Here is a 26,203-nt window from a genome sequence, read left to right on the forward strand (position 1 = left end):
ATTTCTGAAATGCAATATTTTAAAATTTTTGGTACAAGAAACTGGGATCCCAATCTACCTATATACAAAGAGCACAGAATTACAAGAAAGTGTATCTAAGTCAAATCTCGTAATTTTTATTAAATTCAAAAACTGCAGGAAAAAAAAATCACAAGTTTCTAAATACAAATAAAAACATATCAGCTAAAATAAAATGGCTGTCAAGTTAAAACTCCTTTTTCCATAATTTTCCCATCCTTGCTATTGCCCACAGTACCAGAAAAACAGAAATTCTACAAGTGCTTTAGAAATCGATTTTATCTTACCAACATGACAGTAAACTGTAAGTTTACTACATAAAAAAAAGCAAACCATTTAGGCACAAGGTGGCAGAAGACATAAGCACAAATATCAACCATGCTTCCTTAACTTGTCAGTTGAAATCCAGGTGTGCTAAAGACCTGCATGGTATTGTATTCAGAATGTCAGAGCTTACTCTGTGAAGGACTGATTTTTTATAATTTTTTTAACATTAGCAGTTTGTTGCATCTTTTTTTCCTTCCAAAAAACAGAGAGAAGCTGCTTAAGTCAATGGTATACCTATCTGGCCAGTGCCAGTGTTTTGGCTAGAAGAATAGCAAAAGTGACAAAATGGGTTCCAGCACCAGAGAATGAGAAGTAGAGAAGCTGTTGTGTGAAAAAGACTGGTTCATACTTGTGTTGCCAGTGTAATTAATAGTTCTGTGACCACTTGCTAAGATAGCATGACAAGCAGTCACATGCTATTTGAAGATAACAGCTGGGCTAGGTCATCAGCTGCTCTCCCAGCAGAGCAGTGATCAAGGTGAACAGCCAATGCCCATTGCTGTTTTAATTACACCTAAAGGAACTGTCAAACTGAAAATTAAATCATAACAAAATTAAAACAAGTACTCCAGATCCTACCTTTTACCCATCAGTTCATACTTGCCATTCTAATAACAGGTGCAGTTCCACTGTCATTCATAAATACAAAATTTTATTTGCACTTCATTAGTTTAGAAAGACCACAATGTTTTTCAATACCACAACATTCAGGACACACCAAGTTATTCAAATAGGTAACTATTGATTTACCACAACTAAACTAAACAGTGCATTTTAATAAAAGATATACCAAAGATATAATTCACAAATTCATTATCAGACAAAACCCTAACACAGTATTTTTTGATGGGAATAATTTCCACCATTTGGAAAAGAAAATAATTTTACTTTAGGTTCCCTTCCCCCCAGCCCCACAGATGTCCAGACAAATACACATATATATTCCTTAACATATCATAAATTTTTTTTTTTAAAAGAATTTGTCTAGGACAGCAGCATTGCTTTTTATACCTTCTTTTAGAGCTTGAATATATCTCCATTCCTTTATTGAAACTTAATGATTCTTGCAACCAAGTTTATGCTTATACAGAAAATTATATATGCTACTCCAGAGTGCAATCTTAGATCTGCACCAGATGTGATGTCTCGGTATACAAAAAAAGGGTGCAGCACTAAACAAAATAAATAAGACTGCCAAAAATTAAACTTAGCTTTTCAATAAATCCAGTCAGCAGAGCCAAAACTGTCTTCACTACATTGAAAGGAAACATAATGCTGATTATGAAAGCTTTGTACATAAAGTCCTCTTTTTTAAAAAAATTGTCCTTGAAATAGTTAGCAAAGCACCATATACTTATCTTTATACCAGAAGAGCTTCTGCCTGCCTGTTTATAATAACAAGAACTAATACAACATTTATGTCAAGAATAGGTATAGATTTAATTTCTTCTCCTCCTCAACTGGAAGTGTGCTAAACCCCCACCAACTGTACAGTATTTATAACACTGGGGAAATCAATGAAACATAATTGTGAGGGAGAGGGGTAATAATTAAATGTTATAGCTGAATCCTACATAGGATTGCATATTTGCATATTTACAAGTTAGTGTGTAGCTCTGACTCGAATAACAAAGTGCAACAAGAAACTGCCAAATGATTGTAGTGCAGAGTAGTACAGATACTTTCTTTACCCTCCCACTCCTATTTTTCCCTCTGTATGGAGTAACAAGTCAACAGCAACGGACGTGTGGCCTTGGAGGAGGCAGTTCTGGTGGGATTTCTGGCTCTGGTTGCAGGGACAGGATACTGTTGGACAACTCATTTCTTATAACATCCAGTGGCATCTTAAAGAAAAGAAAAATCACCTGTAAACAGTCATATGCACACAATTCTGCACAAAGACCTTGTTTCAAGAGTTCACTCTCAGCCGAAGCCTCAGTTTAAGGATCTCTTGGTTCTTATTAGTGAACTACATTTTCAGTAAGTTGCATAAGGAATATCTTTCAGAAAAAAAAATTACAAGACACTGTCATGATAAAGCCACTTTGGAAACCAATTACAACAGAACTGCTCACAAATTAAAAGCATGCAAATGTGTAGTCAGCTGCTGATACACAGTGAAGTTATAGGAAAGCTGAAGTACAGCAATTTGGAGGAGATTTTTACCAAATTCAACAGCAATGTTTATTAACTGAAGTGTTCAGTCTATGAACTACATCATGCCTGATATGTATTAAACAAAAATTTCACCTCTATGCACTCTCTCTGTAGGCCCTTCTAAGTACCTGCAATCAGTACTTAAATAGTGACCACTTCTGTGGTCAGAGAAACTACCACCTGAATATTTTACCTTTTTCAGAATGTCATCAACAAGTTTTAGAAATATTTCATCCACATTAAAATTATCCTTGGCACTGGCTTCACAGAACCGCATCCCGGTTATCTGCTGTGCAAACTGATGAAAGAGAAAATAAATTTAATACTTCAAGTTACATGCAAGCAGCAAATATATACTCCTCATAAAACCTTTAAAAACTGCCAGTTTACACAAATCTGTGACTGAAGTCTAATTCAATTCATTACCCTGAATCTCCATAGAAAATTTTGCCACACATTGCTAATTTTCCTTTCAATCTGGTTTATTGAATAAGTGAGCCACAGACTTCAATGTGAGATAGTAATGTCTTCAACTGCTGTGGATTGCTTCAGGTTGCCAAAATGGAAGAAATTTTCAGAAGATTTAATCTCTTCCTTATTATTAAAATGCAGAAAAGGGTAGTAGAGATGCAAGAATTATAAGCTTTGACTCTCTAATAGAAAACGCCTGGCTTCCAAATGCATGATAGGCAGCTGAAGGAAAACATTTGTATTACATTCATACTGATACTGTCCTGATCAAGATGATGCTCTGAGTGTTATGCTAAACTATTCTTATCAGGTTTCTTGCCACTTTTGGAGTTGGAGGAGAACAAAAGAAACATGAAAACAAAGGTGAGCTAAGAGATCAAGCAGGGGTGTTGCCTCTCTTAAATACTACCAAAAAGAAAATGTCTGGAAGAAGGCTCAAAAGGATATCACCATTTGTCATTCAAGTTATCACTATATCCCCTTTCAGAACCCCGAAAGGAGTAACCTCTGTACTAGTGTGTGGTGTAAGCCAATTTGTAGTTTTTTTCCTTTCTTTAGAGCAAAGACACTGCTCCAGCATGAAAGCACTTAATTGCATATTCTATAAAAGTAGGTAAACATGGTGTAGATTTTGACAGAACAGCTCCACTTTCCATGTGCTCCTTAGGTCTAAAAGGCTGAAAAGAAGTAGCAATGGAATTTCAGCAGCAATGCCACAACAGTTTTACTTCTAATAGTAAATAAGAATTTGCTTAGACCTGTTCTTACCTTTTCTCCCTGCTGTCGACTAATCTCTCGATCAGCTTCACAGTCCAGTTTATTTCCAACTAATAGAAGCTCAGCATCTTCTGAAGCATACTGCAATTAAAACATTTTCAGTTAATTAAGCCTAGAGATGCAAGATCTTGTAATGCCAACACAACATTAAAAAGAGCAATTTCTCTGCTATATAAGGAACCACACCTACATAGTTTACAGGTAAAAGTTCTTCTTAAACACTATTTAAAAATTTTTTTCAATTTCAATTTTTAAATTCCATTTTTAAAATGTGATTTGAGAACTAGTTGCTTTAGTTTATCTAAGAACGAATATAATGACTATTTCACAGACAGGAAATAAAACATTTTTTCTCCTTTAGCAGACAGGTAAATGAGTAATTTTACATGTTTCTACTGACACTTCTAACTGGGACAATTCTAGCTCAAAGAGGCAGAAATAGATGAGAATTTTGCAACAGCAAGACTTTAATGTTAAATCCGAGATAAAAGAATCTGTGAAAATTAATTTGCACTAGTTTAATAATCCTGTATCAATGCTGTTAAAAGTCAGTCCTACAAAGTACCTCTGAGGAAAAAAATTGCTTCTTAAAAGAAGAAAAAAAAAGAAAAGAAAGTACTTAAGGCCTACCTTATCAATCATTTTCATCCATTTTGGTAAATCGTCAAAAGTTTCCTTCTTGGTGATATCATACACCAAAATAATTCCCTTGGCACTTCTGTAATAAGCTGAGGTAATGCTGTTGAATCTCTCCTGACCTGCTGTGTCCCTAAGAAGCAGCAGCAAACATTGGCACAAATATTTCACCAATTTGCAGTACAGAATAATTTTGCTTATATTTTAATCAGAACACCCCCACACTCATTAAACACTCTACTTTGAACATTTCCTTCTATATGTATGAATTTCAGGGGAAAAAAAATATTGAGCAGTATTTTTAATCATAAAAAGTTTTTGTATCAGAACTACTTATCCCATACTAACTTCACCAAGAAAGGCCACCAAACAGTTCTGAGATGTGTCTGAGAATGAAGGTGACCAATGAAAAACATACCAGCAGATGAAGCTGGTTTTGTGTTGTTGGGGTTTGATTGTCTGGGTTTTAAATAGCCTTGAAAAAAAATGAGAAAAAGAAATGGATACATGCTTATCAAACACAGCTGGACAACCAACTAGAAAATGATCAATGCATCGATCATTATGATTTGAGCTTTCAGAGCCTTTTTGGATCAAACCACAGCAATTCAGCCATGGTTCTGTAACTAATGCAGAAGCTACTGGCAGAAGTGAAAGAAAAGAGTGAGCAACTGTTATGTGGTATGGCTTTTTTTAAAGTACATACCTGGCTTTTATGCTTACATCTAGAAATCTGAGGTGTTAAAGTAACATGTCCTTTCTCCCTTTCAGAACTGTAAATATTTCAGAGAGGGTGCATTTAAACTGGGGGCTATTTTCCAGCACTGACACCATGTTGCCTGTACTAGCAATGGCTTAGATTCCAAGAGTAATTGAGACAGAAGAGCTATTTTTCTGTTGCACCATGAAAACCTGTGAACTGCTTTTAATCTTATCATCAAGCCTGCTTGTGGAAGATCTTTGGCAGTTATAGTAAAAAAAAAAGATAGCTGGTGCATATCTTAAGTCTTAAAATGTGACTGGTATCACAACTATAAAGCAAGTTATACAATGCCTTGGAGCAATCTAGCATTTGCTGCTTGAGTTCAGACCCCAGAGCCAATGGGTAATTTTGAAATTTCACTGTTAGAGCAAGTCAAAATTGGCCCAAAATTAAGAGTGGATGGGGGAAAACGCATGTACGTGTATTGGGACTCTGAAGTTCAAAAGAAACTCTTCAGTCACATTTTAGACTAAAGGAGGAGGATGAATTTGGGGATGAGATTAACAATTAACACTTGTTACCAAAAAAAGTCATGTTCACAAAATGCCACATCAATTGTCCTGAAGAATTCTTTTGAAATCTATGCACAGCAAGCAGCAGATTAAGCTACCACAAACCTATCTTGCTCTTCACAAAATCCTTAAGAATTTTAACTTAACAGGTTTAAAAGTGACAAACTTTGTCCTGAAATTGCCACAAGTGTACTTGATAGCAACAAATCTTTGCTGGTGATTTCACAAAGTAAAGCCACAAAATGTCCACTAGAAAAAACTTTGAAACCTCTGCTTCATAGACTGTGGAAATATATTGCATATAGAGATATGTGGCAGAAGACAACCAATTCCTATTGCATCCATTTTTCCTTTATTTTTAATCAAATCCCATTCTCTACTCAGAACACAATTAGATTAATACAGACCTCTGGGACCCTATAGAAAGCGAATACAAGTAGCCTGTCTCAATAAGATCATGATCTACTAGTATTTCAGACCAGTTTTCCATGGTTATTTGGTTGCTTTCTTATCACTAATGAGGCATTTTTATTAGAGAAATACAAGTTCTGGCAGCTGAAGTTCCATATACGAGTATTACACAGAGTAAGTAACTCTGCTTTCTCTTCTATTACTTCTTTGCTGTGGTCAGTTTTGTCTTTTGAAAGGTCCTTTGAACATTCACTCTATGAAAAATTACAAAATTCTAGTATGAACCGTTGATTTTCCACATATAGATAACATTGCTTTAGTGTTTATCAACAGACTTCTGAGAATTATGACCCTGTGGAGCAGCCCCTACCATCTGTTGGTAAGCCAGCCTACTGATCAAGCTTATTACATATGGGAGCCCATTAGTTCCATCGATCTAAGCAGATGTAACCAGACAGCAGGTGAAAAGGCCTGCCTGGTGTGGAAGAATGCATCAATTCTAGCTTTGGCCAGAATAATGGAAATAGTTGCTTTTTTTGCTGGCTGGTCTTCCCTCTCTTCTTTGTACCCATACTGGAATACAGACATAAAAAGGGGCTATTTCAGAGTCACCTGGCTGTGCCTTTAGGTCAGTGCTAAGGACCCTTAGGAACTCTACCACAGAAGGGGCTACCAGATCTCTCAGTTCATACATTAGAAAACCTGAAGGGAAATAAACACCCTAATGCTGAATTACCCGCTCTGAAGACAGCCATCAACACGCTGGATAAGCTTAGAAGCAGGTGATGGAGCCAACTATTCAACATTACACTCTGACACTCCAGCCATCTCCAACTGCATGTATCCCCTAGCCCCTTAAGTGCTGTATCTCCCAGTGTACCTGGTACTGAATCAGCATCTCCTCACCCCACAACACCTTCAGGCTCTTTAAGAGTTTTGTGGTAATCCCAGGCTGCAGCTCTTCTCCATACCCTCAGGTCTTGAACTCCCCTTTCACCCAAATATCACAGAACCCACAGTCTGGCTTGCTGGCTAATGGGGATACACCATGTGCTGTGGCCAGTTTAAAAACACCCATGGAGAGCCCAGCTGCCCACCACATGCATTAAATGGCCAGGTGGCCACTGACTGTCACCTGCCAGTCACACTAAATTAGAGTGGATTCTGACTGTCTTTCTTTGCCTTGCTTTAAGTCACTGGCTTCCCCACACTTCACACAACCAACACCTCTATGGCCACAGCATGTTTAAATGAAACCAGTCATCAGGCTTCTGACTGTAAGCGTGGTATTGTAATCCTTGTTTCCTTTTAAAACTGGAAAAAATAAGATGGATTTGTGGTCTCTAACATTACACTGACATTGTACTAGCTTTCAAGTAGTAAGGTGAAAATTGGAAAATGATTTCTGCAGTAAGTAAGTTTAGAATACAATCCCAAGCTACAGAAATCAGCTGCAGTTCAAGATGTATCAAGGTGATCTTTCACATGGAAAAATCTCATCTTCTACCCAGGTGTTACCTTCTTTTTTATGAAACTATACAGTAAATTCTTCCAATATTGAGGAAAAATGAGAACTTCTACTGTAGAGCTGACATTAAAAGCATATTGAAGTTAAAATGCTTTCCTTTGAGGTGCAGTGCTGGAACAATGAAGTTTGCTGTACTCTTTTCACCAATGTATTACACTCCTGCAGCAGCAGCTGAAGCATTTTAGTAAGGGGAGCTATTGAAGCATTATTTAACTGACCTAACAGTATGTAGCTAGTTCTTAATTTGCTCTGGTCAGAACTGACATAGAAGAATAAGTCTGTTCAATTTAATTAAAACTCCAGAAGTCCTCATAGTAAGTAACTTGATCAGTTATCACAAACCAGGGATTCAGCATCGCTGAAAAAAAAGACAACAGATGACTCCTTTTTAAATTCTACAAGCAGTTTTCTTGTATTGATTTTTTTCAAGAAACTGTTCTAATGGAAAAACATTGGTATTTCTAAACTGTAATCAGAAATACACAGCATATGATGCCTTGACCATCTATAACCTGCAAAAAACCCCACATTCTCACTGCTTGACTTTTTCTGCTTCCAAAAAGGAAACTAGACATCACTCTGAAAACACAAATAAACATTACAGCAAACAAAAGCAAAGAAAAAAATCACACAAAGCCCACTTTCAAGTGTTGACTCGTCATATTATCACAATTTCCAGCTCGGTAAAATAGAACAAAAATACAGTTGATCTCAATAAAATAGGTTTGGTTAATTTTTGTCTTACATAAATGTTCTCTGTGTATATCTAAAACAGTTGAAATAAAGAGACCCAAAACTGTCTTTGTAGTTAATTTTTATGAGCATTGGTGCGAAGTGGCAAAAGAAAGGAAAATATTTCTAAGCATAAATAAAAAAGTTAACACTAATTTAATACTTCCACATGCTCTGAGTTTTTACTGAATCTACTGGCAATATTTTTTTAATGGTTTAAATCAATTTAGAGGTTAATGCTACTTGTCAAGTCGATCATTTTCCTCCTAAAAATCCACAAATATATTAAAAATCTTCTTTTATGTGAAACAATTCATTTCAGAGGTAATGAACAGAAGGAACTAAATTCTAGGACAGGACGTGATCTTTTCCTCAGACTGCTACTTGCACCAGAGATTTCTAGGACAACAATACACCATTAGAAAACGCTGCGATGGCAGAATGTGAACTTTTTTAAAGGTAAGTAACAATTTTGCACCAGCAGGGAGCTGGGCACAATGGCAGGGCACTGCAGCTTCCACTAACCAGGTCCCTGCAGAAGGGAAGCTGAAGTGACTGCTGATTGTGCCACCTGATTCCCCAGATGACTCAGGTGAGAGGACAAGGTCAGATACCCGACTGTCCTGTCCAGCAGCTCCTGGTACACCTGTGCTTCAAAGCAGGAGACTGAGTTTCCTATTAATTGGTCTGGGTCTAATGAGCTCTGTCTAGTTAATCACAGATGCTTGGATTCACTTGGACATTCATGCTATCCAGCAGTTCTGGTTACTTTACCCCATGGCCTGAGCTGCACCCAAACATTACTTCTTAGAGAAGACAGGAGCTTGTTTCAGCCACAAACTACAACACAGTTACTGTCTCTACTTCTTCAGGCAGCTTAAGGGGCACTACTCATGTTCCACGTGGCCCAGAGAAGATGGATACTACTCTGTGTCCTCAGTGATGCTTTACTATTTCATAATCTGAGAAGCAGGAGGTTCTTTCCTGACTGAAAGTCAGGGAAATAGGGAAGAGACTAGCAAGGACTGTATAGGAATAGGCAAGCTAAAAGCAAGAGCAGATGCCTGCAGAGGTGTTCTTAAAGCACAGTACCCCACTGCAGAAGCAAGCAGGAGACAAGTCCAGCCTTATGCTGCTCCACTAACACTCAGCTAACAGCAGTGTGAAAGCTGCTTCCAAAAGAATGTCTTGCACACCAAATTACTCAATATGTTCAACACAATACTGCTTCTTTTTCATAAATTCAAGTGGTGGAGGTCTGTGGAGAATGCTCTGCTGATCAGTGGTCAATGGGGAGGCAGGTCAAGTGTAAACAAGTTAAACTTTCCTTTTAAACTGTTCTCATTTGATTTTTTAATTTGAATCGTCAAATGACTAAAGAAAAAATAATCTGATGCTTTGAAATGCAATCAATCATTTTAAGAAAACAAAAGCATGAACTTAGGAAATTATCTATTAATCAAACAAAATATTTTTTTAAAGTAAAGTTGCTGTAATTACTGTACATAGGACTACTAGGAAGTACAAGGCAACCTTAATTCTGTCTCTGTGTAGGTATGAAAAGAGTCTGACTTAGGATGAGCCATGCTGTCTAAGTTTGTATTTGTAAACTTCCAAGTGCTTGACTCAGTAAACTGCTTTCCTCTTTTAACTAACACTGAAATTACAATAAGGAGCATCTGATGCAACTGGGGTTGTTTAGTCTGGAGAAAAGAAGGCCTAGGGAGGACCTTACTGCTTTCTACAACTACCTGCAACAAGGTTGTAGCAAGGGAAGGGTTGGTCTCTTCTCCCTAGTAACAAGCAGTAGGATAAGAAGAAACAGCCTCAAGTTGTGTCAGGGGAGGTTTAGATTGGATATTGAGAAAAATTTCTTCACTGAAAAGGTTGTCAGGCACTGGAACAGTCTGTCCAGGGAACTGATCACCATCCCTGGAGGTATTTAAATGACATAGATGTGATACTTAGGGACATGGTTTAGTGGACGTCTTGGCAGTGCTGGGTTAATTGCTGGACTTCATGATCCTGAGTTGATACGCAGGCCCAACAACATACACAACCTAGCTTAGGATAACTAGCAAAAGGTGTGGTTATCTGAGTCCTTTAAAAAAAAAAAAAAAAAAGGATCCAAAGAGAGTTTTAAGTATAAGAATAGCACTTTTAACAGACACTTTTGGAGTGAAAGTGACACTTAAGAGCAGGATTTGTTCAGGGATTTTATAATACATTAAAATATTAACTTTTTACATTGTGTTTTCTCTACCATTTTAGCAGGGCTTCGCACAGGAGTAATGGTCACATTCTAGCAGCTTATAAATTTTTAGTTTAAAAAGTTTCCTACATTCTACTAGCATATTCTCAATATGTGGAAAATAATGGTTTTAACATCTTTCCAACAAAACATCTCTCTTATATTTATTCAACGTGAGTAAATTGTTTGATAAGCTTAGCACATTTCATAGCAAAAATTCATACCAGGTGTAGAGTAGCATCTCCATATCAGAATTTTTTGTTACCTCTGTGAGCTCCAGCAGACCCTGGCTAATAATTGCTGGCTCAACTGCCAGCCTTGTGGTCATAGGTTTCCAAAGAGGGACAGATGATGGATGAAGACATGCCACTAACATTCAAGTGTTAGGTGACTGATGATATCAAAGGTGAAGCAGCAGTTAACTCAGAGGGAAGCAAGACAGACACATGGTGTGACAAACAGAGTTGATGGTGACCTGCCAAGAGGAGTTAGTAAACTGAATTCACTGCATCCATGTAGTTAAGAATGAGAAACCACCAGAATATCCCCAAAGTATAACAACAGGTATATTTAGAGCTTTTTTTCCCCCTCTGTGGGTTGTTAGCCACTTTAACAGCTTAACTACAATGCCAGTTATGCATCACACACTGTTAATAAACCAAAGCTAAGCTTCTACATAGTAGTATATAAGATTAATGTACAGAACATAGCTGGTTTATTCTCTAATAACAATGTTTGTGTATTGTACTACTGTGCAAAACAGAAGAGCTCTTAAGCTCAATAATTTCTAAGCAATAACAACTACCTTATTAGTTGACGTAGAGAATCTTTATCAGGAAACATGTAACCTATTCCAGCGAGCAAAAGCTTAGCTCAGACTTTGAGCTTTTTGTAGTAGGATATTGGTACCAGTTAGGGTACAGAGTCTTATTGGTATGGAATTGTTTTACTTCCCAGTGCTGTTTAGATGGATATAATTTACTTGGTCTTGAATATCCCTCACTTTAAAGTTACTTAACACAGCATCAAAGAAACAGCACTGCCTATACCACATATTTCAGAAATGCAGTCCAGAAAATACGTCAGTTTTATTAATGCTGTCTGTAGGTCAGTATTAAACAGTCCAGAAAATAAAAACCAACAAAGTGTACTTTAATGTCTATTTATGAGTCACCTTTTGTTGTTTGCAGAACTATTTCTTGTGTAGGTGATTAATTCTAGGAAAAGGGGCTTGAAATCTCTGTGATGCACTAATGTTTAAGTAATATTATGTCCTATTTCTAACTTTATCTCTCCTCCTTCTCTACCCTCACAAAAATCTAGAATCTACTTGGATTTGCTTATATCTTGTGGGAATGGAGGAGAGGTAGAATAGGGTAAGAGGTAAACCAGCTTATAACAGTTAATAGTATTAGACAAGCATATTAATTCATGCTAGAACATAAAAATTAAAACATACTGCTGGTTGCACATTTGTTTTACTTACCAGATTTGTAATCTAATTTTCTTTCCTCTTAGCTCTACTGTTTTGATTTTAAAATCAACACCTATAAACAAAATACAGTAAACAGAAAAGGAGGAATAAGAAGCAAAAGCAATGAGGGTGTAATTTTTTTTTTTTTTAGTATATTTTCTTATGTCAACTTGTAACAATCTGAATGAACAGAAGGCCTTGCACCACTAAGGGTCACCTCAGGGACATAATGGGGATTTGACAACCACTTTATAGTCTGTGAGCCACCCAAATTGGCAGCATCACAATATAAACATTCTACTTTGTGCAATAATTCCAGCAGCAGGTAAACCCAATGTAATAATAACACAGGCACAGCTCATTTCTCCCTTATTCACATCGACTGTCAAGGACAACCCTGCTCTACTTCCAGCTGGCACAGATGCCCTGGAGGCATGGACCGAAACCAATCCCTCCACATCAGTTTTGCTGCCTGTGAAGTGAGAACAATACACATCTGATTTCCAAGCTGGATGCTTAGCATCTTTAATGTATTTTGGTAGAAGTGCTGTGATGCTAGCTGGTTTACTAAGAAATTTGTCAGCATTGTCATCCTTAATTCCTGCAAATATTTACTATCAAACTGCTTAGATTTAGAGAGGGCATTTTAAAAATTTATTTTATACCTGTGTGGTACATCATCTCAAAACTCCAGACACATTTTGAATGCATGCTGAATATCGAATAATTATGAAGACCTTGTTATATAGAGAGATTTTACTTATATTTAAAAAAAAATTATGCTGGCAATCAACATGTAAGACACACCATGGTCAAACAATACCTAGACACAAAAGATTATCAACTCAACTGTGGGAATATTTCAGCACATAAATGTCCTAGAATATCACAGAATTTCTAGATTGTAAACCTGTTCATTTTGGTATACATTTATACGAGGATTCTTGCTTCAATTCTTCCTCTGAACACCATCCCCCCCAACAGTGCTAACTCAAAAAGGGGGAAATAAAAAGATGAGAACATGGCTCAGAGCACTACACTTAAACTCACACAGAAGTGTAGAAGCAGCGTGTGTTGGAAGGACTTTTGCTGTTTCACATACAATTGTATACCAAGGATAGGGATGAAAATGGAGTGGAAAAAAAAGCTTTTTTTAAATTTCTCTAATAAAAAAAATACACATTTTCCTAATACCTACCCTTGGTAAAAGCTGAGTATCTCTGCTGATGTTATTAGTTAAGACAGAACAGACTGAACTTGGACTTAGGCAGAGCTTTTCAAAACTGAGAAGTGAGGAATGGGAAAACCCATACATTTTACATTCTGAAAACTAGTTATGCATTGCTGACTTGGCATTTATTTCAAAGTGCTTCTAAAGATTGTTATGTCTGTAGATTTGTTAGCATGGAACAATAAAATGGATTAAACTTAAAAAAAACAGATACACTTTGCTAATTGAAATGTAAAGGATACATTGAAGTCTATTTTTTAGCAGGTTGCCACTATTCAGCAAGACTAAATAAATGGAAAGATCACTGAGCTGCATCCCCCTGGACTGACAGCTTGCAGTTGCACAATACATAGAGATAAAAGTACTGGTTACCACCACAACATTCCTCTTCTTTCTCTGTTTACTTGGAAGTATCTAATGAACTTATACACCAGTTCTTGGAGAGCTATTCAGGACAGTAATGTTTATACTTATGAAAATATATCCCATTCAACCCTTCAATAGGGTTCTTAACTCATGCAAGAACTAAAGTGTTAAAAAATTAATATTAAACAGACTACAATTTTAATGGCAATTTTCAAATTATCATATGCAAGTTGAGAATATTAGAATGATTAACATTTCAGAGTATTTATTAATCCTAACTTTAAGAAATATTTTTCTACACTTTTATACTAGCATAGATAGCTTTTCAAAAGCAGAAGTGAAGTTATCCAACTATGCTCTACTATCCAACACGCAGGAAATCAGAGTTCCTGTATTTCCTGCTTTTTCATTAACAAGATTTTTTTTTATCTTTTAAGGAAACACACATTCATTTCTATTGTTAAGAGCCTTTTCACTACATAAATGTATTTAAATTATAATACGGCCACAGCTTTGTCTACAACAGTAATTTTACTTGCTAAGGACATAATAAATGTTAACTGAAATTGTTTCAAACCTTTCTCTTTTTCAAGAAAGTCTGACTATAACTGCCCACATCTCATCCCTAATTCCTAGTCCTGCCACTATCACACAGACCACATGTGAGTCTGCCATTCATCTGAGAAGTCACTTAAAAAAACCCAAAACCTCATTTTCCTCTCCAAGAGAAATAAAATAAAAATTATCTATGATGCTCATAAAGGTGGAAAGGTTTGTCTTAGGGTAACTATTACACTCGTAGAGGAGCAGTGAGTGAATAAAGCTCTGCTGTGTAAAAAAAAGTTATGTTGTCACACAAAAAAGAAATCTAAATTATATCTGATGCAAACTTGTGTATTAAAAACTATCACAAGAATTTCATGTAAGTTTCACCAACTATTTTTATTTTTAGAGAAGTGCTTTATATATTGCTGTCTTATACAAATCAAGGAACAAAAAGGTTTTGTTGTATTTTTTAAAAGGAAAAATAAATAATGACCTATGGAGAGAAAAATTCAACTGTTCTGGTGAAGTAAATTTTCAGCTCAGGACTTCCTGGGACTAATAGGTACAACATATGAGTGAAATGAAGAAGGAAAAAGCCTACCTATTAAAGAGATGGTTTCAAAACAAATAATATGTCAACAGCATTGGTATTTCAAAGACAGATGTTTCTATTAATCCTCTTAAAGTCATAGCATGAAACATTTCTTTATTGTCAAATTTTGCAACAAGGAACGAAAACCAGAAACAGTTCTGGAAAATTATGTTCTTCTACCGGGCTGCTTGAATCATTTAACACTTCAGTCAGATAGCTTGCCAGAACTAAGCAAGAGTTGCTCAGCTGCTCTTTATAATTAGTAATGCTCTGCAAGCATCAACACAATACCAAAAGCTTAATGTCTGCCAGTAATGAAAGCAAAAATCTGGTAACTTTCCTTTTGCACATGAAGAAACAAATTCCTAAGCCTGTCGGGTTCATTATCATGTTGCACCTCAGACTTACTTGCCAAAGGTAGTGCTTGGAGTCTACATACAAAGTAGTAATTTAATTATAACAACAATACAATAATTTGTTTTCCACTTCAATTTCAAATATCATCTTCAGTTAAGAAAAAAGTTAAGTGGAACAAATTATTTAGTTTGTCAACAAAAGTACATAAAGGAAAAGTATTGCTATCCATATATTTACTCCAACTATTAAAAACAAGAGGGAAAACTACTAATATTCTTTGAAAGTCAATTAGGAAACTAACACTGTCCACTATTACAGGTAGCAAATACTTATTAGTCAGGACACTGAGAGTTAGCCAACTGCACATCTCCATTCATGTATAGTAAGCCAGTTTTATATGTTTATATATTTGTAGTTGTAGAACAGAAGATTTGGACCAGCTGCTGCAGTCTCCCATTCTTCAGTAAAATAACTGCAAACAGTTCTTTTAAGCATCTCTGTTCAGCATTGGACAGACAATACATTAAGTCTGCTCTCAGAAAATGATGTGGTTTTTTGAAGTGCTTTGCAATAGTACAGTGTTGATGCCTGCAATATTTGATACTCTTTAAATAAACTCTTAATTTTCTCTAAGCAAGATGTGTCTTTCTCGGTCTTGTTAGACCTAATTCTAAGACCTGGCACACTGTCAGATTGTTTTCAAGTTTCATGCCGTTTGTACCGATAAATGCAGTCCTTGCAGTTACTGTTTCCCTAAGGGAGATCCCAAACTGCAACTAACACCCAAGGTTAATAAATCTGTGCACTTGCTCAGTTCAGTGCAGCCAGAGACTTGCTCAGTCTTGAAGCTCCACAGCTGGCCAAGCAGTGGTGTGGTAGAACACCTGCACTGACAGACAGGACTCACCAGCACCGGAGTTACACTCTGCCAGGAACAGCTGTACCAACACATTCACCTCCAGATAGAGGTATCCCCTAAAAGGACTGCAGCAGCAGCTTACACAAACAAGCCACTTAAGCACCTCATGTCCTTAATTCTGCAAATAAAACCAAGGCCATGGCTTTATGTATAGTTCAATAAAACAGAAGAATCAATGATTACCATTGACAACTGCATTAAGTCTGAGCAACACATCTTATAAAAAAATTAGTAAAAGGTCCTCTGTAGCTGCTACACCACCAGCAAACTGCTGCTGGTTTGCACACCACCTAGTTTGCATTTTAAATGCCTGCTGGCTAAATTTGTGTCAATGAATAACCAAATGTACACATGCTAGTGGAGCAAGCACATGCTTATGATCATGTGGAAGCAGTCACAGGGATGTGAGTGGAACCAAAAGGCTCAGCACAATCTCCCCTTCCATTAAAAAGTCAGTCTCCTCTCCATACATCAGGCTTGCATGGACCACAGGCAATCAATGTATTCCATTTTTCTAAAGCTATTACTCTCACACCATGAATAAATCCTGACCACCACCACTCTTCTAATGAATTAGAGATGTGAGTTTTGGATGTCAGATTTCAATCCCCATTTTTCTCTGGAAAGGCCTTTTTTTCAGGAATCCAAATACTGATCCCACATACATGTAAGGACTAATGGAAAAGCACAAAAATACAGATGCCAGGCTTTGGCTTGGATTTCTGTATCTAATATGGATTTCAAAGCATACTGATTGAGCTTGTCATGCCACTTAAAACTGCTAATGAGTGGCTGCCCTCTTCCTGCAGGCTAGATACATGTCAAATAAGACATTAAGTATAACAGCACTTAGGTGGTGCATGTAAGGTAAGATTATTAGTTAAGGACTTATAAAATTTTATACAAAGCATTCTTTTTGTTGATCTTCTATTAACTTTAGGTTAAAAATACGCTTTATGCAAATAAGAACATCTATAACAACAAGTGCTCAACTGAAACTAGGCTTTTTCCAGGGAAAATAAAGGACCAGTAGAATTAAATGTGGTGGGTTTTTTTTTTCAAGTGTGCTAAACGCACAGCTAAGCAAACTGTCTGCACTCCTTTCAAAAATAAACAACCCTAAAAGAAAGAGAACAGACACTCAAAATAGAAGTGCACTAATGAAGTTCTAGATAAGGACAAGTTGGTGAGGATGACGTTATCTTGTCACGGAACCAAACTTGACACTGTTCCAAACTTGAGACTGAAGTCCAATAAAGATGAAACCTAGCCCAGAACAGATTATAATGTATAAATTTCTCACCCTGGACTAAGTGATCTACTAAAATACAAACCAAAACACACACACCTGGGTCTACCCCCTCCCTTTAAAGCTAAATAATCTGTTTAAAAATATATATAGTGAAGAAACTTCATACTGTGCATTTTGCATTTGGGCTTGCAATGGTTTTTTTCCTAAGTGGCAGAAAAAGGAAGAGGAAACTGTTTTGCTTAGCACACACAGTGACCTTTTAGAGGTCAACATTTCCTGACAATGAAGTTAAACGAGGAGCAGGGAAAACAGATGCAAATAGAGTACAAAACACCCCCCTCCAACTAAAATCAATGCCAACAGATTAAATTTTCAGTGGCCTACTAGTGATTTGCATCACAGTAATTCAATCAGTGAAAAATAATCAGCCCAATTTTAAAAAACACAGTAAGTTTAAAGATTCAGAGGTTATATAATAACTAACCATTATAAAGACTATGACAGTTTATTTAATTTGGACATCTGACAGCATTATACAGACAAATTTTCTTAGCTCTGCTACAACTGATGACTGAGCTCCCATGTTTCTTGAGGCAAAACTATCTTGGTTAGTCTTGGTCTGTAACTAAATACAACACAACACTACTTGCACCTAATCAGAAACTACTGAAACCAATGAAAAGATGCTGTGGTACTGATTTCTACCATACAGGAAGGAGGAAGCAAGCACCAACAAAAGGTACATGGAGGGGAGAAGGGAAGTTTACAAAAACCTTTTTAGGAAAAAAACCCATAACAACAAAACTCAGAAACACTTTAATTGAAGCTATAGGCGATGCAGGTAAGTTTAAAACACACTGAAGTGGAAATACCTCTTTCAAACTGCATGGTATAAAATTAAAGATTTCTAAAGAGAGATTTGGAAGCATCATGTGTATGTTGTCCATAAAGCCTCAATGTGTAATTCTAGAATGATTAACATGCAGACATTTGAGAGTGCTTGCCTAAAATAAAAGTGTACCGATATTTCAACTGGCAAATGTGCTACAGACCAGAATGAAACAGATACACCAACAAAAGAAAAAAAAATTAAAAAAAAGTTTTGGTAATCTGCATGCAGCAACTAAATTTTGAAGGTATGTTTTTCTGGAAATTGCCAAGTTATTCTGAACATCCAATCTACAGCTCCTAAACATCTGAGATGACTGGGACTTGCAAACTCCATGAGAATGGAGCGAGTTATCATTTCTTTACATTCTCACTGACAGGAAAACTATAGAGCCTTTCACAAAATATAGACTTTTGAGCCTGTTTACAGTGCTAAGTTCAAAGCATGCATCAAAATTTTTACAAAGAGAATGAGCTGGAAGCTCCTATTCCCCCTTCCCCTTGGAGGGAGTAAGACTTTCTGTGCCGTCCTGAACAAGACTTATTTTCAAAACTTCTGATAACAGAAGAGGAAAACATAGTGACCCACTGGTCTGCAAACACCTGACCTGAAGAAAAACTGAATGTGAAGAAAAATTAAACTTAAATCATGAGAAGCACTATCCAGTAAAACACAGACTCTATTTCAAAATGAGACAAGTTAACATTTTGGTTTGGGTATCAAGTTCAGAAGAAGCAAGTTGTAGAAGTGCTGCCACATGCTGTTAAGTAGTTGCAATATTAACAACAGAGAATATTAATGCTTTAATGCTCTTTCTTGTTGAAGGACATCCTGGTGAAGAGTTTACAAAGACTTAAGGATTTTATTTTTTTTTAATGAAAGCACTCTAAAAAGCCTGTCTCTTTTACTTTATGGTTTAGCTAAAAATTTTTAAAATTAAATGAATATTTAAACTCACAAGTCCCAGAAAGAAAGCCCATAACTCAGAATGATGTAGCCCTACTTTTTTTTTTTTTAAATCTTTTCTTCTTTGCTACTGACGTGTTCAGCTGTTCACAGCAGAGACTGAGTTTGACAGCTGCATTCTACTCCCCTTGCAAGCTGAACTCCACCATACAAGTGGCCTCTTCATTTTGACTCCTGTTTTACTTACATATCCTTATATACATACTGAATATGAGGTACTGGGGCAGTTCTGCAGTGCTGATATAACCCAGTAGCTGTATAGTTCCATCAGCTGAAGTTAGCACAGTTTTAAACCAGAGAAAACTAAGTAATTTTCAAATTTGCTCTTCTTCCCAACCTCTTGCTAATGAAAAACATCCAACACCTTATTCCTGGATAATTTGTATAATTTACCTGCCACGTTTTCCTATTTCAGACTATAGTTATGTTACCTTAGGAGGTTTCAAAATATTACACATCAAAAACAACTGCTGACTACACCAAGCTGTATAATAGGCTTAGCTGACCCATCCAAGGCAAACAATGACTTTCCAGCTGCTTTCAGCCAATTACAAGTGGCAAGACTGCTCCTAAAGGTAAAAGGCAACTTCCAGCAAACACTTCCATCTGTTGTAAATTGCTTTTCCTAAGCTTATTTTTACAGAACTGAAGACAAACCAGGCAGGTTCATATACTGTCCCTAATTATCTCAAGGTTCTGTGTAGGGCAAAATTGCTTTCTGTGCAAGTTTCCAGCCTCCTGCTCTGCTCCATTTCTAGTTTGTCAAGTAAATGCAGCACACCATTAATGAGGTGCTTGGATTTTTTACACTATTCTGCATTAGCCAAAAAAAAAAAAAAAGGTATAAGAAGAGGTATACACTGACACCCTATATGTGATGATAAGGGTTGGATCTCACAGTAATTCTTGTTACTGATCAAAACTTTATTTTTTGCATAACAGCAAAAATCTCTCAGTACAGAGCCAATTTTGGGTATAAAGAAAGGATTTCTTACTGCTGCTTTGTCATGATGTGATAGAGCAAAAGACACCTATTTTTACCTTCTCTTCCCTCTCCCCACCTAAATTAAGTTTTCAGTACCATCTTGAGCAAGTGAAAAAAAAAACACCTTCAAAGAAAATTTCAAAGGAGTTAGAGTTGTCAGAAAGAGCCCACTGACACATACAAGTGTAACAAAAAGATAAACATTCTTCTAGCTGATGCAGGATGCTTTTTTCCTGAATATTTAATGTAGATTGTTCTTAATTTCAGATTACAACACACCACTCAACTTCTTAGTAAAACAGAATTTTTATTATGACTTACTGAAAATTTAATTTTTAAATGGTTAGTAAGCCACAAACCATGGTTGCAGTGCTTGTGAGAATGAATACTAACCAGGTAACTAAAAAACTGAGGGGCAACTTAAAGAGAAGTTCTAAACAGTGACCAATAGATAATTTTTAAATGAATAGGCTGATACTTTTAAATGAATGTAATTATGTTCTATGACAAGCTTATGGAAGCGAAATATAAGATTTGGCTTGTTGCTCCACATTTTTGAAGGATAACAAGAATGAAAAAAGGGTTTGAACTGTCTCAGAAATCTTAACGTCTGAATACATATATATGTATATAATTACATTTATATGCATGTGTTTATAGCACATATGTATACATGTTAAAACCAGAAGCTGCCTTACTTAAGGTTGCTCTGATAAAAAATAAACCAAAAGTTTCCACAAATACTATTGTTTATTTGATGTATGTTATGCATTTCACCTGGACACAGGTATTTTAAAAAGAATTGATGGGGAAAAGACTGCTCAGAAGAAAGAGCTATGGAACTCTGTGAATTTAGTGAGCTTCCAGTTTACATAGGATTTCATGGTAACATCAAAGGAAGGTGAATCAAGGTCAAAGAGCAATTTGGTGAAGTCAAAGGAGTTTTAACACGGCAGTGCATTTGAATGGCTACAAAAAGTCCAAAACTGATCACAACATTCCCATCTGATTCACAACAACTCTTCCTATTACAAATTTAGCCAAGTAGATCTACCTATGATTTTGCTTTCAAACTAGAACTGAGAGAAGCTTTAGCATTTCCTCCAAGCAGTACTGTAGTTTCCTGAGAACAGCTGCTAAAAGGCACCAGCAATGCACAAAGCACCTTAACTGCTCTGATACTAGCAAGGGCAGGGCCTCTTTCCTGGGATGCTTTCAGAGGCAGTGGAAAAAAGTGGAAATATAAGACTAGGTCTCAGAAACTTTACATGCTAAGCCAGCATGTAAAAGATGAGTTGTGGAGCTTGATTTGAGGGAGCCAGAGTCAGCTACCTGAGAGGTGTGTCAGTGTGGGGCCTCAGGTATCGGTGAGCAGGTACCTCTGGGTCAGTGAATAAAGCCCAGGGAAAACCATAATGCCTGTGGAAAAATTAGATGGACAGGAATTTTGTAGATCTGCCATAGAAGAAAAACAGCACAGGGACTGAGAACGAAAAAACAACACAGGGATTGAGAATGAGATAAGACTTGGTGGATGCAGGTAGGACAGACAGCCGTGAGACTGAGCAGTAGCTGGACAGAAGCTGGGAACAGAGGTCTTCGACTATTAAATAAAGGCATTCTGATAAAAAAAAGAGGGTGAGAAAGCACCATGTTTAAAAATCAATATATAAATCATAACATCACCACTACGGAGATGTGAATGAAGATGTTTTTCTTTAGGGATACGAACTACTTGGGGCAGGGTACAGAGAGGAAAAGCAGCAAAGGCTCTTCCTTCACCACCCATCTTTGAGTCTTCTCACAAATGTGGCAATTAGTATTTATCTGATTATTTATTTAGTATTATTTAGACTACCTTTGGAAAGATCATCCTTTTTCATGCCAAATTCGGCATACTAGATTTTAGTGGTCAGGAGCCTGAAAAACCTCCAAGGGATAGTTTTGGATTCTGCTCCTGTGTAATAAAGCAGGTGTGTGCAGTAAGTAACTAATTATAAGCAGAGATCAAATTTATTTTAAAAGAAAAACTGTGTATTTATGTTTGTTGACAAAGCTAATAAGATGTCAATATTATCCTTGCACGAGTCTTATTCTGTTATAGAAAATAAGTTACCTTAAGTACTCTGGATTTAACACTGGCACGAACAGAGCAATTTTACATAAGTGCAGATACAGAGGAAAGCTTCTGGAAGCTACTTCTTTGCCAAAACAAGTAATAAAAGCTACAACCTAACAGAACAAATATTCAGATCTAGCACCTGAAACTGCAAAACAGCAACACCTATTCCTCATCTAACAACCACATGCAAACATAAGTAAATATCTGAGCATTCTGAGTGTTCTCCGTACTATGTAAATAGCGGACAAAGTTGACACAATATTCTATGCAACCAATTTAAAGCCCAAAATAAATACATCAAAAGAATTTTAGATCAACATCACACTGTGTGCTGTTATGGATATTGTGCTGAAATCTGCCGAGCTATTTTTGTACACTTTCAAAGAACTTCAGTACTTGAGCTGAGACTGAAGACGTGTTGTTGTGCTTTTATTATAGAATTTACTTTACCAAACTGGCAATGTAGTCTCTGTGAAATAGTGTTAAGAAAATGTATCTTCCTTAATTGAATCCCCTTTTCAGCAGAAACACTTCATTTTTCAACGACACAGTGTTATTATCCTAAACAGCCCTTAGGATGGGAGATAGCCAAAGCTTTTGGACATCTGCAACCCTTCCACTGCCAGAAAAGATCTTTGATTACCCCGTACACTTTCATACAAAAGGTCAAGGTGTTAAGTATTGTTCTATTTGGTCTGTACATCGACAGGTTTAGTATAAAAGTAAACTTGAGACCATTAATAGTGAGGTACGGGAAAAATATGTACTCTAGCATTCAATTTTAAATAGAGCTTCATTAGTTTAAAGTAGATACAGCAAAATTTAGTCATTTGTTTAGTTACGCAGAGTTTTCAAAGGTATATTCAGTTTACATAACTTCCTCTGAAACTGGATCAGTCACAAGGTCTTCAACAATGTTTCAATACACATTCTCCACTTGCAATTCTTGAAAACCACCACAGTAAGCAGTGACAAAGAGAGAGCTTTATGACTTCAACTGTGTATCAAAGTCTGACCTCAGGTCATTTTGGAGTGTGGGTTATTTTCAATATACATGGAATGTGAATAGCAGAGGTTACTTTTTCTTACTCCTTAGTGCAAAGAGAGCAGGGTGCAAGCTGGCTGTGAAAAGCTCTTTCGTTTAGCAGTCAAAGGATCTGGGGGGATCTCAACAGCTCTCAAGTTTAGTCAGAGGACCTTGAGAAAAATGCCATTACTGTCAAGTCTCTCTTTGTGTATTTTGGTACAAGTTGATTTCCCTTACGCTGCTTTATGTTGGCACACTTCATATATCAAACATTACGTAACCTTCTGTCTAGCAGTTTACCACAATTTATTTCCTGTTTCTTTTCTTAAATAAGGAAGTTACTCTGCTTATATCACTGTCACAGTTATCTAACAAACCAGTTTTCTTACAAGTCACCAGACTGGAAGTCTGCACTGGGATGTAGAGCACCTCCTCTCACCCCTGAAGACTTGTGTCAGGAAACTAACCCTGATGGAACCCTTACTGTAGGTGAGCCCAAAGAGGAGGCACTTGGCTTCAAAATAAAATATAAAACTGGAGAATTTCTAAGGAATACATTCCATTCAGCTGTACCACATATTTAATTAAATCTGTCAGTCTACAGAAACGATCAGCATTTCATTACAACATGCCACTTGAAGATTATGCCTGATGTTACCACTGTCTTTCTAACTCCCATAAGGAAAAGCTAACAACTTAAAAAAAAATAATAAAATGTATCAACACTAACAGCACTAATCTGCACTACTAGATTTGGATTTTTAAAGGACCTAAGACTGAAACAAGAGATAAAATACACATTAAAACACAACTAAGAGTAACTGTGTATTAAGTTGTCATGGCAAGATAGTAACATTTCAGTTTCTTAAAAGCAATACAACCACTTTCCATCGAATGCCACACCTTTCCTCACATTCCAAGATACAATTAAGCTAAGCACATATACTTTCCAGTGACACAGACTTAACAGCTGTCTTGCTGCAATACTTCAGAGTTCAACTCCAAGGATAGGACTCTAATAACATGCAAACTAACTAGCTTGTTTTACTCCCTTTACATATTTCTGCATCAAAAGACAGCAGGCACTAAATTACCTCCAAGAGTTGTAGAGATGACTAAATCATGAACAAGACACCATTCTGCAGAACTAGGAGGTTGTGCTCCAATTGGTTGAGCAAGGAGCAAAACACAGTGTTCTCAAGATGTATTCGTCCACAAACAAAACATTAACTTCCTCAGATCTAACATCATGGGGGGGTTTCTTTAGGAAGACGTAACAGGAATCTGGAGTTAATCAGGCTAAGGTCTGGAAAAGTATTTGAAGTCCCATCCCACTGGGCAACTTCTCTGCTCCTGAAATAGTTCTGTTTCCCTACACAAAACATCTTAAGACACGTGCACCCGCTCTACCAACCATCTCCGATTTATTTTTATTTTTTAAATTGTGTTGCTTGTCGTTAGTAAGGCTGAAACGGGACACCCAACACCTCCTCGAAACTTGCAAGGACAATTAGGGCCTCCTCGACCTTTCCATCCCGAGCTGGTCAGCCTGACACCAAGGGCTCCCTCGCCAGAAACCCCGTGAGCTTCCCGCTGCCAAGGGGCACACACGGTCGAGCAACCCACCCGGGCCGGGGAAACCCACCCTGCCAGGCGGGAGGCTCGGCGGCAAGAGGACAGGGACGGGACGGCCCCTAAGGGGGAAGCCTGGGGCCGGCATGCGGGGTGGGGGGTGGGAAGGGGAAGGCGGGAGCGGGGCCAGGGAAGGCGCCCGTCACCCCGAGCCCTGCGCTTCCACGGCCGGGCCCCTACGGCAGGGTGGGCACGGCCGGCACCGGGGCGAGGAACCCCCTCCCCTCTACTCCTCCTCCCCCGGGACGGGGCGCGGCCCGGCGGGCTCCCTTACCCACGGTGGACTTGCAGGCCTCGCAGAAGGTGTCGTCGGTGTATCGCTCCATCAGGCTGGTCTTGCCCACCCCCCGCGATCCGATGATGATCACCTGCAGCTTGAAGTCTGCCGGGCGCGGCGGCTGCTTCCTGCGGCGGGACTGACCCCCGGAGAGCGCCGGCGACCCCCCCGCCGAGCCCGACCCCAGGTCCAGCCCGCCGCCCCCCACCCTGCGCTGCAGCAGCCCCGAGCCCGGCTCCATCAGCGACTCATGCGGCGCCGCGCTGCCGCCGCCGCCGCGCTCCCTCCCCGCCCCCCCCGCCGCGCCCTCCGCTCCCGCCCTCTCCGCCACCGGCACCGACGACTGCCAGGCAGGAAGGGGAGGGGGGCAGCGAGGACGAGACACGGCGACCGCCCGGCCCGGCCCGAACCGAACGGCAACAGCAACAGGAACGGGAACTGCGCCGCCGCCGCTGCCGCCGCGATGAGCGGCGCGCCCAACACCGGGGCCCGGCGGCGCAGCGCCACCTACAGCACCGGAGCTGCAGCCCCGCGCCGCAGTGCCGGGGGCGGGGAACGGCTGCGTGCCCGCCCACTGACCCGCCCCGCCCGATTCTCCCCCGGCCCTTCCCCGGAGCTTGGCCCGGCCCGGGGCGTCCCCGGGGCGTTCCTTCAGCCCTGCAGCCCAGCCGGCCTCCGCCTGCGGGCGTTTCCGAAGGTGGAGTGCGGGAGGGAGGCTCCGTGTCGTCTCAGCCCGTCTTAGTGAGCGGGGCTCCGGGAAGCCTACACAGTCCGGTCTTGCCTCGAAGCCCAGGGCGAGCTGGTCCTGGCGGGACTTCCACAAGGATAAATACGGGGTTGGGTGGAGGGTGGTTTGAGAGTAACTCTGAGGAGAAGACTCGAGGGTGTTGGTTGATGAGAAGCTCAGTGTGAGCTGGCAACGCGTGCTTGCAGCCAGCCGCATCCTGGGCTGCATCAGGAGTAGCGCTCCCAGGTGAGGAGAGGA

The 26,203-nt window shown here is 38.6% G+C and overlaps 1 protein-coding gene across 1 annotated transcript; it reads right to left on the minus strand.

Annotated features, from left to right (window-relative positions):
* Positions 1-234: 234 nt before the first annotated feature.
* Positions 235-25,486, minus strand: RAB12 (RAB12, member RAS oncogene family). The gene is made up of 6 exons (XM_030445126.1): positions 25,216-25,486; positions 12,070-12,130; positions 4,381-4,519; positions 3,742-3,831; positions 2,696-2,800; positions 235-2,189 (listed from the first exon to the last, which is right to left on the minus strand). Exons 1-6 carry the CDS (start codon positions 25,457-25,459, stop codon positions 2,076-2,078), a joined length of 753 nt encoding a protein of 250 aa, XP_030300986.1. The 5' UTR covers positions 25,460-25,486; the 3' UTR covers positions 235-2,075.
* Positions 25,487-26,203: the final 717 nt, after the last annotated feature.

The sequence above is a fragment of the Calypte anna genome, chromosome 2, assembly GCF_003957555.1.
Source record: "Calypte anna isolate BGI_N300 chromosome 2, bCalAnn1_v1.p, whole genome shotgun sequence".
In the NCBI taxonomy this organism is placed as follows: Eukaryota; Metazoa; Chordata; class Aves; order Apodiformes; family Trochilidae; genus Calypte; species Calypte anna.